At 42.6% G+C, this 17,734-nt stretch overlaps 1 protein-coding gene across 4 annotated transcripts in view; it reads left to right on the top strand.

The window, feature by feature from the left end:
- The window catches only part of wdr70 (WD repeat domain 70), a 114,854-nt gene that overhangs the window by 38,888 nt on the left and 58,232 nt on the right, over positions 1–17,734 (top strand). For 2 of the 4 annotated variants that reach the window (XM_085962489.1, XM_085962360.1), the window contains exons 7-8: positions 1,126–1,259; positions 1,629–1,782. In XM_085962489.1, coding sequence (XP_085818615.1) covers positions 1,126–1,259; positions 1,629–1,782 — 288 coding nt within the window. Of the gene's footprint in view, positions 1–1,125; positions 1,260–1,628; positions 1,783–17,734 lie in introns of those variants that run through there. The other 2 variants (XR_015072899.1, XM_085962282.1) reach the window with 1 other exon arrangement.

Here is a 17,734-nt window from a genome sequence, read left to right as displayed (position 1 = left end):
CTTTGGTGGCAAAAACAGGAAGGCAGATTATTATTTGAATGGCAATAGATTGGGAGAAGGGGAAGTGCAAAGAGACCTGGGTGTCCTTGTGCACCAGTCGCTGAAGGTAAGCATGCAGGTGCAACAGGCGGTTAAGAAGGCAAATGGTATGTTGGCCTTCGTAGCAAGAGGGTTCGAGTACAGGAACAAGGATGTCTTGCTACAGTTGTACAGGGCCTTGGTGAGACCGCACCTTGAGTATTGTGTGCAGTTTTGGTCACCTTACATGAGGAAGGACGTTCTTGCCATGGAGGGAGTGCAGCGAAGATTCACCAGGCTGATACCTGGGATGGCAGGAATGACGTATGAGGAGAGATTGTGTCGATTGGGCTTATACTCACTGAAGTTTAGAAGATTGAGAGGGGATCTCATCGAAACCTATAAAATTCTGTCAGGTCTCGACAGACTAGATGCAGGAAGGATGTTTCTGATGGCCAGGGAGTCCAGAACCAGGGGTCATAGTCTAAGGATAAGGGGTAAGTCATTTAGGACTGAAATGAGGAGGAATTTCTTCACCCAGAGAGTGGTGAACCTGTGGAATTCTCTGCCACAGAGGGCGGTGGAGGCTAGTTCATCAAATATATTCAAGAAAGAGTTGGATATATTTCTTGAGGCTAAAGGGATCAAGGGATATGGGGAAAAGGCAGGGACAGGGTACTGAATTTGGATGATCAGCCATGATCGCATTGAATGGCAGAGCAGGCTCGAGGGGCGGAATGGCCTACTCCTGCTCCTATCTTCTATGTTTCTATGTGAACCTGTGGAATTCTCTACCTCAGAAGGCTGTGGAGGCCAAGTCACTGAAGGAGATAGATAGATTTCTAGGCACAAAAGGCATCAAGGGGTATGGGGAGAGAGCGGGAATATGCTATTGAGATAGAGGATCAGCCATGGTGGCGGAGCAGGCTCGAATGGCCTACTCCTGCTCCTATCTTTCTATGTTTCTATGACAGAGAGACTCGGGGAGTGATTCAGTGTCTCGGGACAGAGACTCTCAGGGTGATTCAGTGTCTCGGGACAGAGACTCTCGGGGTGATTCAGTGTCTCGGGACAGAGAGACTGTGACTGGTGTGTTTGTGTCTCCAGGTGTCGGCGCTGGGACTGGACCCCTCGGGAGCGCGGCTGGTCACTGGGGGCTACGATTACGAGGTGAAGCTCTGGGACTTTGCAGGAATGGACGCCTCGCTGCAGGCCTTCCGGTCATTGCAGCCCTGCGAGTGGTGAGTGGTTGCAGTCTGAGCCCCTCCACGTCTCGGGACCGTCTCCTCGTGTCTCCCCTAACCCCTCAAACTCCCCCCCCCCCCCCCCCCCCCCCATAACAGCTAAAACCCTCAAATCCTGTGGAGCCCATTAAACCCCCATCAGACCATCCCTAATTCCCGTTAATCCCCCCAAACCCCACTAAACACAACCTCAAACACCCGAAACTCCCCTCAAAATCATTATTCCCCCCCCCCCCCCAATCCCCACTTTTTAACCTGCCCTCTAACCTCTTTCAAACCCCCCCTCAAATGGCAGTGCAAGGGGTGGAGTGGTGGGGCGAGCATTGTTGGGCGCTGTGTTTTATTACCTTTGGCCTGTTATTTCAGTCACCAGATTAAGTCGCTGCAGTACAGCGCAACGGGAGATGTGATTCTGTGCGTGGCTGGCAGTGCCCAGGCCAAGGTGTTGGACCGTGATGGCTTCCAGGTGATGGAGTGTGTGAAGGGAGACCAGTACATCGTCGATCAAGCTAAGACCAAGGTACCAGTGCAGTCTGCAATAATACTAGAGTTCGACGCGCCCAGGAGCCGTGTACAGGATAAGATCATCTCCAGTCCAAGGGCTGCTTACAGACCTGACTTCTCATTTGATTTCAAGGTCCGAAAGCAGTTACTGCATGTAGCATTTGTCCTGCTACCCCAGCGTGGCCTGTGGGGATGCATGTACTGCACTCAGACCAGTCTGACCCTTCACCTGACCAGGATTCTCTAATTCTATCTATACCCTGTTTCTGTACTGTAACACTCTGATTCTATATACAAAAAGAGAATACTGCAGATGCTGGAAATCTGAAATAAAAACAGAAAATGCTGGAGAAACTCAGCAGGTCAGGCAGCATCTGTGAAGAGAGAAACAGAGTTAGCGTTTCAGGTCGATGATCTTTGGTCAGAACTGGAAAAAAGCAGGAAATGGAACAGATTTTTAAGCAAGTGGAGGGGCTGGGAAATGGGGAGGGGATGAAAGAACAGAAGGGAAGGTCTGTGATAGGATAGAAGGCAGGAGAGGTTAAGAGACATTGAGAGATATTCAAGGCAAGAGGAGATGGTAATGGGACAGGTTAAGAAACAAATGGCTCGAGATGAAGTGTGAATTGCGGAATGGAAGACCGCTGCCCTGTGGGAGAGAAGAACAGAAGACAGATGTGGTGCTGTTCTTCCAATTAGGCACTTTACAGCCTTCCGGACTCAACAGAGAGTTCAACAATTTCAGATCACAACCTGGCCCCTATCTCATCTATATATAGATTTATTATTATCCATACTCTGTCTTTTTTTCTTCTCTCCCACATGGCAGCAGTCTTTCACTCCGCCAGCACAATTCACACTTCATCTCCAGCCATCCTTTGTTTCCTAACCTGTCCCATTACCATCTTTTGCCTTGAATATCTCTCAATGTCTCTTTACCTCTCCTGCCTTCTATCCTATCATAGACTTTCCCTTTTGTTCTTTCATCCCCGCCCCCATTTCCCAGCCCCTCCCCCATTTCCCAGCCCCTCCCCCATTTCCCAGCCCCTACACTTGCTTTAAAATCTGTTCCATTTCCTGCTTTTTTCCAGTTCTGACCAAAGATCATCGACCTGAAACGTTAACTCTGTTTCTCTCTTCACAGATGCTGCCTGACCTGCTGAGTTTCTCCAGCATTTTCTGTTTTTAACTCTGATTCTATACCCTGTTTCCTTGCCTTTGTTACCTCTAGACTTGACTATTCCAAAGCACTGCTGGCTGACCTCCCACATTCTACCCTACGTAAACTTGAGGCCATCCAAAACTCAGCTGCCCGTTTCCTAACTCGCACCAAGTCTGATTCTATACCCTGTTTCTGTACTGTAACACTCTGATTCTACACCCTGTTTCTGTACTGTAACTCTCTCTGATTCTATACCCTGTTTCTGTACTGTAACTCTCTGATTCTATACCCTGTTTCTGTACTGTAACTCTCTCTGATTCTACACCCTGTTTCTGTACTGTAACTCTCTCTGATTCTATACCCTGTTTCTGTACTGTAACTCTGATTCTATACCCTGTTTCTGTACTGTAACTCTGATTCTATACCCTGTTTCTGTACTGTAACTCTCTCTGATTCTACACCCTGTTTCTGTACTGTAACTCTGTCTGATTCTATACCCTGTTTCTGTACTGTAACTCTGTCTGATTCTACACCCTGTTTCTGTACTGTAACTCTGTCTGATTCTATGCCCTGTTTCTGTACTGTAACACTCTGATTCTACACCCTGTTTCTGTACTGTAACTCTCTCTGATTCTATACGCTGTTTCTGTACTGCAACTCTCTGATTCTATACCCTGTTTCTGTACTGTAACTCTCTCTGATTCTACACCCTGTTTCTGTACTGTAACTCTCTCTGATTCTATACCCTGTTTCTGTACTGTAACTCTCTCTGATTCTATACCCTGTTTCTGTACTGTAACTCTGATTCTATACCCTGTTTCTGTACTGTAACTCTCTCTGATTCTATACCCTGTTTCTGTACTGTAACTCTCTCTGATTCTACACCCTGTTTCTGTAGTGTAACTCTCTGATTCTATACCCTGTTTCTGTACTGTAACTCTCTCTGATTCTACACCCTGTTTCTGTACTGTAACTCTCTCTGATTCTATACCCTGTTTCTGTACTGTAACTCTCTCTGATTCTACACCCTGTTTCTGTACTGTAACTCTCTCTGATTCTATACCCTGTTTCTGTACTGTAACTCTCTCTGATTCTACACCCTGTTTCTGTACTGTAACTCTCTCTGATTCTATACCCTGTTTCTGTACTGTAACTCTCTGATTCTATACCCTGTTTCTGTACTGTAACTCTCTCTGATTCTACACCCTGTTTCTGTACTGTAACTCTCTCTGATTCTACACCCTGTTTCTGTACTGTAACTCTCTCTGATTCTACACCCTGTTTCTGTACTGTAACTCTCTCTGATTCTACACCCTGTTTCTGTACTGTAACTCTCTCTGATTCTATACCCTGTTTCTGTACTGTAACTCTCTCTGATTCTACACCCTGTTTCTGTACTGTAACTCTCTCTGATTCTATACCCTGTTTCTGTACTGTAACTCTCTCTGATTCTACACCCTGTTTCTGTACTGTAACTCTCTGATTCTATACCCTGTTTCTGTACTGTAACTCTCTGACTCTACACCCTGTTTCTGTACTGTAACTCTGATTCTATGCCCTGTTTCTGTACTGTAACTCTCTCTGATTCTATACCCTGTTTCTGTACTGTAACTCTGTCTGATTCTATACCCTGTTTCTGTACTGTAACTCTCTCTGATTCTATGCCCTGTTTCTGTACTGTAACTGATTCTACACCCTGTTTCTGTGCTGTAACTCTCTCTGATTCTATACCCTGTTTCTGTACTGTAACTCTCTGATTCTATACCCTGTTTCTGTACTGTAACTCTCTCTGATTCTATACCCTGTTTCTGTACTGTAACTCTCTCTGATTCTACACCCTGTTTCTGTACTGTAACTCTCTCTGATTCTACACCCTGTTTCTGTACTGTAACTCTCTCTGATTCTATACCTTGTTTCTGTACTGTAACTCTCTCTGATTCTATACCCTGTTTCTGTACTGTAACTCTCTGATTCTATACACCGTTTCTGTACTGTAACTCTCTCTGATTCTATACCCTGTTTCTGTACTGTAACTCTCTCTGATTCTATACCCTGTTTCTGTACTGTAACTCTCTCTGATTCTATACCCTGTTTCTGTACTGCAACTCTCTCTGATTCTATACCCTGTTTCTGTACTGTAACTCTCTCTGATTCTATACCCTGTTTCTGTACTGTAACTCTCTCTGATTCTATACCCTGTTTCTGTACTGTAACTCTCTCTGATTCTATACCCTGTTTCTGTACTGTAACTCTCTGATTCTATACCCTGTTTCTGCACTGTAACTCTCTCTGATTCTATACCCTGTTTCTGTACTGTAACTCTCTTGATTCTATACACTGTTTCTGTACTGTAACTCTCTCTGATTCTATACCCTGTTTCTGTACTGTAACTCTCTCTGATTCTATACCCTGTTTCTGTACTGTAACTCTCTCTGATTCTATACCCTGTTTCTGTACTGTAACTCTCTGATTCTATACCCTGTTTCTGCACTGTAACTCTCTCTGATTCTATACCCTGTTTCTGTACTGTAACTCTCTCTGATTCTATACCCTTTTTCTGTACTGTAACTCTCTGATTCTATACCCTGTTTCTGCACTGTAACTCTCTCTGATTCTATACCCTGTTTCTGCACTGTAACTCTCTCTGATTCTACACCCTGTTTCTGTACTGAAACTCTGATTCTATGCCCTGTTTCTGTACTGTAACTCTGATTCTATGCCCTGTTTCTGTACTGTAACTCTGATTCTATGCCTTGTTTCTGTACTGTAACTCTCTCTGATTCTATACCCTGTTTCTGTACTGTAACTCTCTCTGATTCTATACCCTGTTTCTGTACTGTAACTCTCTCTGATTCTATACCCTGTTTCTGTACTGTAACTCTCTCTGATTCTACACCCTGCTTCTGTACTGTAACTCTCTCTGATTCTATACCCTGTTTCTGTACTGTAACTCTGTCTGAGTCTACACCCTGTTTCTGTACTGTAACTCTCTCTGATTCTACACCCTGTTTCTGTACTGTAACTCTCTCTGATTCTGTACCCTGTTTCTGTACTGTAACTCTGTCTGATTCTACACCCTGTTTCTGTACTGTAACTCTCTCTGATTCTATACCCTGTTTCTGTACTGTAACTCTCTCTGATTCTATACCCTGTTTCTGTACTGTAACTCTGTCTGAGTCTACACCCTGTTTCTGTACTGTAACTCTCTCTGATTCTACACCCTGTTTCTGTACTGTAACTCTCTCTGATTCTATACCCTGTTTCTGTACTGTAACTCTGTCTGATTCTACACCCTGTTTCTGTACTGTAACTCTCTCTGATTCTACACCCTGTTTCTGTACTGTAACTCTCTCTGATTCTATACCTTGTTTCTGTACTGTAAATCTCTCTGATTCTATACCCTGTTTCTGTACTGTAACTCTCTGATTCTATACACCGTTTCTGTACTGTAACTCTCTCTGATTCTATACCCTGTTTCTGTACTGTAACTCTCTCTGATTCTATACCCTGTTTCTGTACTGTAACTCTCTCTGATTCTATACCCTGTTTCTGTACTGTAACTCTCTGATTCTATACACCGTTTCTGTACTGTAACTCTCTCTGATTCTATACCCTGTTTCTGTACTGTAACTCTCTCTGATTCTATACCCTGTTTCTGTACTGTAACTCTCTCTGATTCTATACCCTGTTTCTGGACTGTAACTCTCTCTGATTCTATACCCTGTTTCTGTACTGTAACTCTCTCTGATTCTACGCCCTGTTTCTGGACTAACTCTCTGATTCTACGCCCTGTTTCTGTACTGTAACTCTCTGATTCTATACCCTGTTTCTGTACTGTAACTCTCTCTGATTCTACACCCTGTTTCTGTACTGTAACTCTCTCTGATTCTATACCCTGTTTCTGTACTGTAACTCTCTGATTCTACGCCCTGTTTCTGTACTGTAACTGATTCTACACCGTTTCTGTACTGTAACTCTGATTCTATACCCTGTTTCTGTACTGTAACTCTGTCTGATTCTACACCCTGTTTCTGTACTGTAACTCTCTGATTCTATACCCTGTTTCTGTACTGTAACTCTCTCTGATTCTACACCCTGTTTCTGTACTGTAACTCTCTCTGATTCTACACCCTGTTTCTGTACTGTAACTCTCTCTGATTCTATACCCTGTTTCTGTACTGTAACTCTGTCTGATTCTACACCCTGTTTCTGTACTGTAACTCTCTGATTCTATACCCTGTTTCTGTACTGTAACTCTCTCTGATTCTACACCCTGTTTCTGTACTGTAACTCTCTCTGATTCTACACCCTGTTTCTGTACTGTAACTCTCTCTGATTCTACACCCTGTTTCTGTACTGTAACTCTGATTCTATACCCTGTTTCTGCACTGTAACTCTCTCTGATTCTATACCCTGTTTCTGTACTGTAACTCTCTCTGATATACCCTGTTTCAGTACTGTAACTCTCTCTGATTCTATACCGTTTCTGTACTGTAACTCTCTCTGATTCTATACCCTGTTTCTGTACTGTAACTCTCTCTGATTCTATACCCTGTTTCTGTACTGTAACTCTCTCTGATTCTACACCCTGTTTCTGTACTGTAACTCTCTCTGATTCTACACCCTGTTTCTGTACTGTAACTCTCTCTGATTCTACGCCCTGTTTCTGTACTGTAACTCTCTCTGATTCTATACCCTGTTTCTGTACTGTAACTCTCTAATTCTATACCCTGTTTCTGTACTGTAACTCTCTCTGATTCTATACCCTGTTTCTGTACTGTAGCTCTCTCTGATTCTATACCCTGTTTCTGTACTGTAACTCTGATTCTATACCCTGTTTCTGTACTGTAACTCTCTCTGATTCTACGCCCTGTTTCTGTACTGTAACTCTCTCTGATTCTACGCCCTGTTTCTGTACTGTAACTCTCTCTGATTCTATACCCTGTTTCTGTACTGTAACTCTCTAATTCTATACCCTGTTTCTGTACTGTAACTCTCTCTGATTCTATACCCTGTTTCTGTACTGTAGCTCTCTCTGATTCTATACCCTGTTTCTGTACTGTAACTCTGATTCTATACCCTGTTTCTGTACTGTAACTCTCTCTGATTCTACACCCTGTTTCTGTACTGTAACTCTCTCTGATTCTACGCCCTGTTTCTGTACTGTAACTCTCTCTGATTCTATACCCTGTTTCTGTACTGTAACTCTCTAATTCTATACCCTGTTTCTGTACTGTAACTCTCTCTGATTCTATACCCTGTTTCTGTACTGTAGCTCTCTCTGATTCTATACCCTGTTTCTGTACTGTAACTCTGATTCTATACCCTGTTTCTGTACTGTAACTCTCTGATTCTCTACCCTGTTTCTGTACTGTAACTCTCTCTGATTCTATACCCTGTTTCTGTACTGTAACTCTCTCTGATTCTATACCCTGTTTCTGTACTGTAACTCTCTCTGATTCTATACCCTGTTTCTGTACTGTAACTCTCTCTGATTCTACACACTGTTTCTGTAGTGTAACTCTCTGATTCTATACCCTGTTTCTGTACTGTAACTCTCTCTGATTCTATACCCTGTTTCTGTACTGTAACTCTCTCTGATTCTACACCCTGTTTCTGTACTGTAACTCTCTGATTCTACACCCTGTTTCTGTACTGTAACTCTCTCTGATTCTACACCCTGTTTCTGTACTGTAACTCTCTCTGATTCTATACCCTGTTTCTGTACTGTAACTCTCTCTGATTCTATACCCTGTTCCTGTACTGTAACTCTCTCTGATTGTACACCCTGTTTCTGTACTGTAACTCTCTGATTCTACACCCTGTTTCTGTACTGTAACTCTCTCTGATTCTATACCCTGTTTCTGTACTGTAACTGATTCTATACCCTGTTTCTGTACTGTAACTCTCTCTGATTCTACACCCTGTTTCTGTACTGTAACTCTCTGATTCTATACCCTGTTTCTGTACTGTAACTCTCTCTGATTCTATACCCTGTTTCTGTACTGTAACTCTCTCTGATTCTACACCCTGTTTCTGTACTGTAACTCTCTGATTCTACACCCTGTTTCTGTACTGTAGCTCTCTCTGATTCTACACCCTGTTTCTGCACTGTAACTCTCTCTGATTCTATACCCTGTTTCTGTACTGTAACTCACTCTGATTCTACACCCTGTTTCTGTACTGTAACTCTCTCTGATTCTATACCCTGTTTCTGTACTGTAACTCTGATTCTATACCCTGTTTCTGTACTGTAACTCTCTCTGATTCTCTACCCTGTTTCTGTACTGTAACTCTCTGATTCTATACCCTGTTTCTGTACTGTAACTCTCTCTGATTCTATACCCTGTTTCTGTACTGTAACTCTCTCTCATTCTATACCCTGTTTCTGTACTGTAACTCTCTCTGATTCTATACCCTGTTTCTGTACTGTAACTCTCTGATTGTACACCGTTTCTGTACTGTAACTCTCTGATTCTATACCCTGTTTCTGTACTGTAACTCTCTCTGATTCTATACCCTGTTTCTGTACTGTAACTCTCTGATTGTACACCGTTTCTGTACTGTAACTCTCTGATTCTATACCCTGTTTCTGTACTGTAACTCTCTGATTCTCTACCCTGTTTCTGTACTGTAACTCTCTCTGATTCTATACCCTGTTTCTGTACTGTAACTCTCTCTGATTCTATACCCTGTTTCTGTACTGTAACTCTCTCTGATTCTATACCCTGTTTCTGTACTGTAACTCTCTCTGATTCTACACACTGTTTCTGTAGTGTAACTCTCTGATTCTATACCCTGTTTCTGTACTGTAACTCTCTCTGATTCTATACCCTGTTTCTGTACTGTAACTCTCTCTGATTCTACACCCTGTTTCTGTACTGTAACTCTCTGATTCTACACCCTGTTTCTGTACTGTAACTCTCTCTGATTCTACACCCTGTTTCTGTACTGTAACTCTCTCTGATTCTATACCCTGTTTCTGTACTGTAACTCTCTCTGATTCTATACCCTGTTCCTGTACTGTAACTCTCTCTGATTCTACACCCTGTTTCTGTACTGTAACTCTCTGATTCTACACCCTGTTTCTGTACTGTAACTCTCTCTGATTCTATACCCTGTTTCTGTACTGTAACTGATTCTATACCCTGTTTCTGTACTGTAACTCTCTCTGATTCTACACCCTGTTTCTGTACTGTAACTCTCTGATTCTATACCCTGTTTCTGTACTGTAACTCTCTCTGATTCTATACCCTGTTTCTGTACTGTAACTCTCTCTGATTCTACACCCTGTTTCTGTACTGTAACTCTCTGATTCTACACCCTGTTTCTGTACTGTAGCTCTCTCTGATTCTACACCCTGTTTCTGCACTGTAACTCTCTCTGATTCTATACCCTGTTTCTGTACTGTAACTCACTCTGATTCTACACCCTGTTTCTGTACTGTAACTCTCTCTGATTCTATACCCTGTTTCTGTACTGTAACTCTGATTCTATACCCTGTTTCTGTACTGTAACTCTCTCTGATTCTCTACCCTGTTTCTGTACTGTAACTCTCTGATTCTATACCCTGTTTCTGTACTGTAACTCTCTCTGATTCTATACCCTGTTTCTGTACTGTAACTCTCTCTGATTCTATACCCTGTTTCTGTACTGTAACTCTCTCTGATTCTACACACTGTTTCTGTAGTGTAACTCTCTGATTCTATACCCTGTTTCTGTACTGTAACTCTCTCTGATTCTATACCCTGTTTCTGTACTGTAACTCTCTCTGATTCTACACCCTGTTTCTGTACTGTAACTCTCTGATTCTACACCCTGTTTCTGTACTGTAACTCTCTCTGATTCTACACCCTGTTTCTGTACTGTAACTCTCTCTGATTCTATACCCTGTTTCTGTACTGTAACTCTCTCTGATTCTATACCCTGTTCCTGTACTGTAACTCTCTCTGATTGTCCACCCTGTTTCTGTACTGTAACTCTCTGATTCTACACCCTGTTTCTGTACTGTAACTCTCTCTGATTCTATACCCTGTTTCTGTACTGTAACTGATTCTATACCCTGTTTCTGTACTGTAACTCTCTCTGATTCTACACCCTGTTTCTGTACTGTAACTCTCTGATTCTATACCCTGTTTCTGTACTGTAACTCTCTCTGATTCTATACCCTGTTTCTGTACTGTAACTCTCTCTGATTCTACACCCTGTTTCTGTACTGTAACTCTCTGATTCTACACCCTGTTTCTGTACTGTAGCTCTCTCTGATTCTACACCCTGTTTCTGCACTGTAACTCTCTCTGATTCTATACCCTGTTTCTGTACTGTAACTCACTCTGATTCTACACCCTGTTTCTGTACTGTAACTCTCTCTGATTCTATACCCTGTTTCTGTACTGTAACTCTGATTCTATACCCTGTTTCTGTACTGTAACTCTCTCTGATTCTCTACCCTGTTTCTGTACTGTAACTCTCTGATTCTATACCCTGTTTCTGTACTGTAACTCTCTCTGATTCTATACCCTGTTTCTGTACTGTAACTCTCTCTCATTCTATACCCTGTTTCTGTACTGTAACTCTCTCTGATTCTATACCCTGTTTCTGTACTGTAACTCTCTGATTGTACACCGTTTCTGTACTGTAACTCTCTGATTCTATACCCTGTTTCTGTACTGTAACTCTCTCTGATTCTATACCCTGTTTCTGTACTGTAACTCTCTGATTGTACACCGTTTCTGTACTGTAACTCTCTGATTCTATACCCTGTTTCTGTACTGTAACTCTCTGATTCTCTACCCTGTTTCTGTACTGTAACTCTCTCTGATTCTATACCCTGTTTCTGTACTGTAACTCTCTCTGATTCTATACCCTGTTTCTGTACTGTAACTCTCTCTGATTCTATACCCTGTTTCTGTACTGTAACTCTCTCTGATTCTACACACTGTTTCTGTAGTGTAACTCTCTGATTCTATACCCTGTTTCTGTACTGTAACTCTCTCTGATTCTATACCCTGTTTCTGTACTGTAACTCTCTCTGATTCTACACCCTGTTTCTGTACTGTAACTCTCTGATTCTACACCCTGTTTCTGTACTGTAACTCTCTCTGATTCTACACCCTGTTTCTGTACTGTAACTCTCTCTGATTCTATACCCTGTTTCTGTACTGTAACTCTCTCTGATTCTATACCCTGTTCCTGTACTGTAACTCTCTCTGATTCTACACCCTGTTTCTGTACTGTAACTCTCTGATTCTACACCCTGTTTCTGTACTGTAACTCTCTCTGATTCTATACCCTGTTTCTGTACTGTAACTGATTCTATACCCTGTTTCTGTACTGTAACTCTCTCTGATTCTACACCCTGTTTCTGTACTGTAACTCTCTGATTCTATACCCTGTTTCTGTACTGTAACTCTCTCTGATTCTATACCCTGTTTCTGTACTGTAACTCTCTCTGATTCTACACCCTGTTTCTGTACTGTAACTCTCTGATTCTACACCCTGTTTCTGTACTGTAGCTCTCTCTGATTCTACACCCTGTTTCTGCACTGTAACTCTCTCTGATTCTATACCCTGTTTCTGTACTGTAACTCACTCTGATTCTACACCCTGTTTCTGTACTGTAACTCTCTCTGATTCTATACCCTGTTTCTGTACTGTAACTCTGATTCTATACCCTGTTTCTGTACTGTAACTCTCTCTGATTCTCTACCCTGTTTCTGTACTGTAACTCTCTGATTCTATACCCTGTTTCTGTACTGTAACTCTCTCTGATTCTATACCCTGTTTCTGTACTGTAACTCTCTCTCATTCTATACCCTGTTTCTGTACTGTAACTCTCTCTGATTCTATACCCTGTTTCTGTACTGTAACTCTCTGATTGTACACCGTTTCTGTACTGTAACTCTCTGATTCTATACCCTGTTTCTGTACTGTAACTCTCTCTGATTCTATACTCTGTTTCTGTACTGTAACTCTCTCTGATTCTATACTCTGTTTCTGTACTGTAACTCTCTCTGATTATACACCCTGTTTCTGTACTGTAACTCTGATTCTATACCCTGTTTCTGTACTGTAGCTCTCTCTGATTCTATACCCTGTTTCTGTACTGTAACTCTCTCTGATTCTATACCCTGTTTCTGTACTGTAACTCTCTCTGATTGTACACCGTTTCTGTACTGTAACTCTCTCTGATTCTATATCCTGTTTCTGTACTGTAACTGTCTCTGATTCTATACCCTGTTTCTGTACTGTAACTCTGATTCTATACCCTGTTTCTGTACTGTAACTGATTCTATACCCTGTTTCTGTACTGTAACTCTCTCTGATTCTACACCCTGTTTCTGTACTGTAACTCTCTCTGATTCTATACCCTGTTTCAGTACTGTAACTCTCTCTGATTCTACGCCCTGTTTCTGTACTGTAACTCTCTCTGATTCTATACCCTGTTTCTGTACTGTAACTCTGATTCTATACCCTGTTTCTGTACTGTAACTCTCTCTGATTCTATACCCTGTTTCAGTACTGTAACTCTGATTCTACACCCTGTTTCTGTACTGTAACTCTCTCTGATTCTATACCCTGTTTCAGTACTGTAACTCTCTCTGATTCTACGCCCTGTTTCTGTACTGTAACTCTCTCTGATTCTGTACCCTGTTTCTGTACTGTAACTCTCTGATTCTATACCCTGTTTCTGTACTGTAACTCTCTGACTCTACACCCTGTTTCTGTACTGTAACTCTCTGATTATACACCCTGTTTCTGTACTGTAACTCTCTCTCATTCTTCACCCTGTTTCTGTACTGTAACTCTCTCTGATTCTATACCCTGTTTCTGTACTGTAACTCTCTGATTCTATACCCTGTTTCTGTCCTGTAACTCTCTCTGATTCTACACCCTGTTTCTGTACTGTAACTCTCTCTGATTCTATACCCTGTTTCTGTACTGTAACTCTCTCTGATTCTATACCCTGTTTCTGTACTGTAACTCTCTCTGATTCTACACCCTGTTTCTGTACTGTAACTCTCTGATTCTACACCCTGTTTCTGTACTGTAACTCTCTCTGATTCTACACCCTGTTTCTGTACTGTAACTCTCTCTGATTCTATACCCTGTTTCTGTACTGTAACTCTCTCTGATTCTACACCCTGTTTCTGTACTGTAACTCTCTGATTCTACCCCCTGTTTCTGTACTGTAACTCTCTCTGATTCTAAGCCCTGTTTCTGTACTGTAACTCTCTCTGATTCTACACCCTGTTTCTGTACTGTAACTCTCTCTGATTCTACACCCTGTTTCTGTACTGTAACTCTCTCTGATTCTACACCCTGTTTCTGTACTGTAACTCTCTCTGATTCTATACCCTGTTTCTGTACTGTAACTCTCTGATTCTACACCCTGTTTCTGTACTGTAACTCTCTCTGATTCTATACCCTGTTTCTGTACTGTAACTCTCTCTAATTCTACACCCTGTTTCTGTACTGTAACTCTCTCTGATTCTACACCCTGTTTCTGTACTGTAACTCTCTCTGATTCTATACCCTGTTTCTGTACTGTAACTCTCTCTGATTCTCTACCCTGTTTCTGTACTGTAACTCTCTCTGATTCTATACCCTGTTTCTGTACTGTAACTCTCTCTGATTCTATACCCTGTTTCTGTACTGTAACTCTCTGATTCTATACCCTGTTTCTGTACTGTAACTCTCTCTGATTCTATGCCATGTTTCTGTACTGTAACTCTCTGATTCTATACCCTGTTTCTGTACTGTAACTCTCTCTGATTCTATACCCTGTTTCTGTACTGTAACTGTCTGATTCTATACCCTGTTTCTGTACTGTAACTCTCTCTGATTCTATACCCTGCTTCTGTACTGTAACTCTCTCTGATTTATGCCATGTTTCTGTACTGTAACTCTCTCTGATTCTATGCCATGTTTCTGTACTGTAACTCTCTCTGATTCTATGCCATGTTTCTGTACTGTAACTCTCTCTGATTCTATGCCATGTTTCTGTACTGTAACTCTCTCTGATTCTATACCCTGTTTCTGTACTGTTACTCTCTGATTCTACACCCTGTTTCTGTACTGTAACTCTCTCTGATTCTATGCCCTGTTTCTACAAAGTTACTAAGTATTTACAGAACAGAAACAGGCTATTCAGCCCAACAGTTCCATGCTGGTGTTTATGGTCCACACAAGCTTCCTCCCTGCCCTCTTGAGCTAACCCTGTTACTTTCTCACTCATATGCTTATCTATATTCCCCTTGAATGCATCTATGCTACTCAACTACTCCATGTGGTAGCGAGTTCCACATTTAGGGAAATTGACGGGATTGAAGGCTGATAAATCCCCAGGGCCTGATAATCTGCATCCTAGAGTACTTAAGGAAGTGGTCCCAGAAATAGTAGATGCATTGCTGGTCATCTTCCAAAATTCGATAGACTGTGGAACAGTTCCCATGGATTGGAGGGTAGCTAATGTAACCCCACTATTCAAAAAAGGTGGGAGAGAAAAAGCAGGGAATTATAGACCGGTAAGCCTGACATCGGTAGTGGGGAAAATGCTAGAGTCCATTATAAAAGATGTAATAGCAGAGCACTTGGAAAACAGTGACAGGATCGGACAAAGTCAACATGGATTTACAAAAGGTAAATTATGCTTGACTAATCTACTGGAATTTTTTGAGGATGGAACTGGTAGAATAGATAAGGGAGAACCTTATTTGGTGTATTTGGACTTTCAGAAGGCTTTCGATAAGGTCCCACATAAGAGATTGGCGTGCAAAGTTAAGGCACATGGGATTGGGGGCAAGGTACTGACTTGGATAGAGAACTGGTTGGCAGACAGAAAGCAAAGAGTTGGAATAAACGGCTCTTTTTCCGAGTGGCAGGCAGTGACTAGTGGGGTACCGCAGGGATCGGTCCTCGGACCCCAGCTATTCACAATATATATTAATGATCTAGACGAGGGAACTAGATATAATATCTCCAAATTTGCAGATGACACAAAGCTGGGTGCGCGGGTGTGCTGTGAGGAGGATGCCGAGAAACTCCAGGATGATTTGGACAGGTTGGGTGATTGGGCAGAAGCAGTATAATGTGGATAAATGCGAGGTTATCCACTTTGGTGGCAAAAACAGGAAGACAGATTATTATCTGAACGGCAATAGATTGGGAAAAGGGGAAGTGCAAAGAGACCTGGGCATCCTTGTGCACCAGTCACTGAAGGTAAGCATGCAGGTGCAGCAGGCGGTTAAGAAGGCAAATGGTATGTTGGCCTTCGTAGTGAGAGGATTCGAGTACAGGAACAAGGATGTCTTGCTGCAGTTGTACAGGGCCTTGGTGAGACCGCACCTTGAGTATTGTGTGCAGCTTTGGTCGCCTTATCTGAGGAAGGACGTTCTTGCCATGGAGAGAGTGCAGCGAAGATTCACCAGGCTGATACCTGGGATGGCAGGAATGACGTATGAGGAGAGATTGGGTCGATTGGGCTTGTACTCGCTGGAGTTTAGAAGAATGAGAGGGGATCTCATTGAAACTTATAAAATTCTAACAGGACTGGACAGACTGGATGCAGGAAGGATGTTCCCAATGGCGGGGAGTCCAGAACCAGGGGTCACAGTCTAAGGATAAGGGGTAAGCCATTTAGGACAGAGATGAGGAGGAATTTCTTCACCCAGAGAGTGGTGAACCTGTGGAATTCTCTACCACAGATGGCAGTAGAGGTCAATTCATTAAATATATTCAAGAAGGAGTTGGATATATTTCTTAAGGCTAAAGGGATCAAGGGATATGGGGAGAAGGCAGGGACAGGGTACTGAGTTTGGATGATCAGCCATGATCTCATTGAATGGCGGAGCAGGCTCGAGGGGCTGAATGGCCTCCTCCTGCTCCTATCTCCTATGTTTCTATGTTACTGTGGTAAAACCACCAATGAACTCCTGTACAAATGAATAACTGTCTTTAAAGCAATGTTACAGCACCTATGTCCGTTTGCTGAGTGTAAACAAGCTTTCTGTAAAAATCCTGAAACAACGTGATGATGTCATCACGTTGGTCACGTGGTGCCCCGAGGGGCGGAAACGTGATGACGTCAGAGGTGGGAGGTTCTGAGTTCAGACCTCGTGGAACAAGCGACTGTGTAGACCTGTTTGCTGTTGCTCCTGCATGTTTTTGTTTTGTTCACCAGTTTAATTAAATTCGGTTAATTTACTGAACTGCCTCGACCTCAGTGATTTAGACAGGAATCTGTTGATTCCTACATTACTCTCTTTTTTACCCCCCCTCTTAATCAATCTCTTGGTCCTTTTTTGCTGAACTCTAAACTGTTCCCAATCGTCAGGCTTGCTACTTTTCCTGCAACTTTATATGACTCCTCTCTGGATCTAATAATATCCTTAATTGCTTCTCTTCCCACTCCCTCTATCCTTGGCCCCCTCATATTTGTCCCTTGGTGACGTCACCCAGCTCTACCTCAGCACCACTTCTCTCGACCCCTCCACGACCTCTAAATTGTCAGACTGCTTATCCGACATCCAGTCCTGGATGAGCTGAAATTTTCTCCAATTAAATATTGGGAAGACCGAAGCCATTGTCTTTGTTCCCCGCCACAAACTCCGTTCCTCGCCACAGACTCCGTTCCTCGCCACAAACTCCGTTCACCCGCCACAAACTCCGTTCCCCGCCACAAACTCCGTTCCCCGCCACAAACTCCGTTCCCCGCCACAAACTCCGTTCCCCGCCACAAACTCCGTTCCCCGCCACAAACTCCGTTCCCTCGCCACAAACTCCGTTCACCCGCCACAAACTCCGT

Source organism: Somniosus microcephalus, chromosome 1, assembly GCF_052327205.1.
Source record: "Somniosus microcephalus isolate GS21.2 chromosome 1, FLI_Smic_1.0, whole genome shotgun sequence".
NCBI lineage: Eukaryota > Metazoa > Chordata > Chondrichthyes > Squaliformes > Somniosidae > Somniosus > Somniosus microcephalus.
This window is presented reverse-complemented; position numbering and strand designations above follow the sequence as displayed.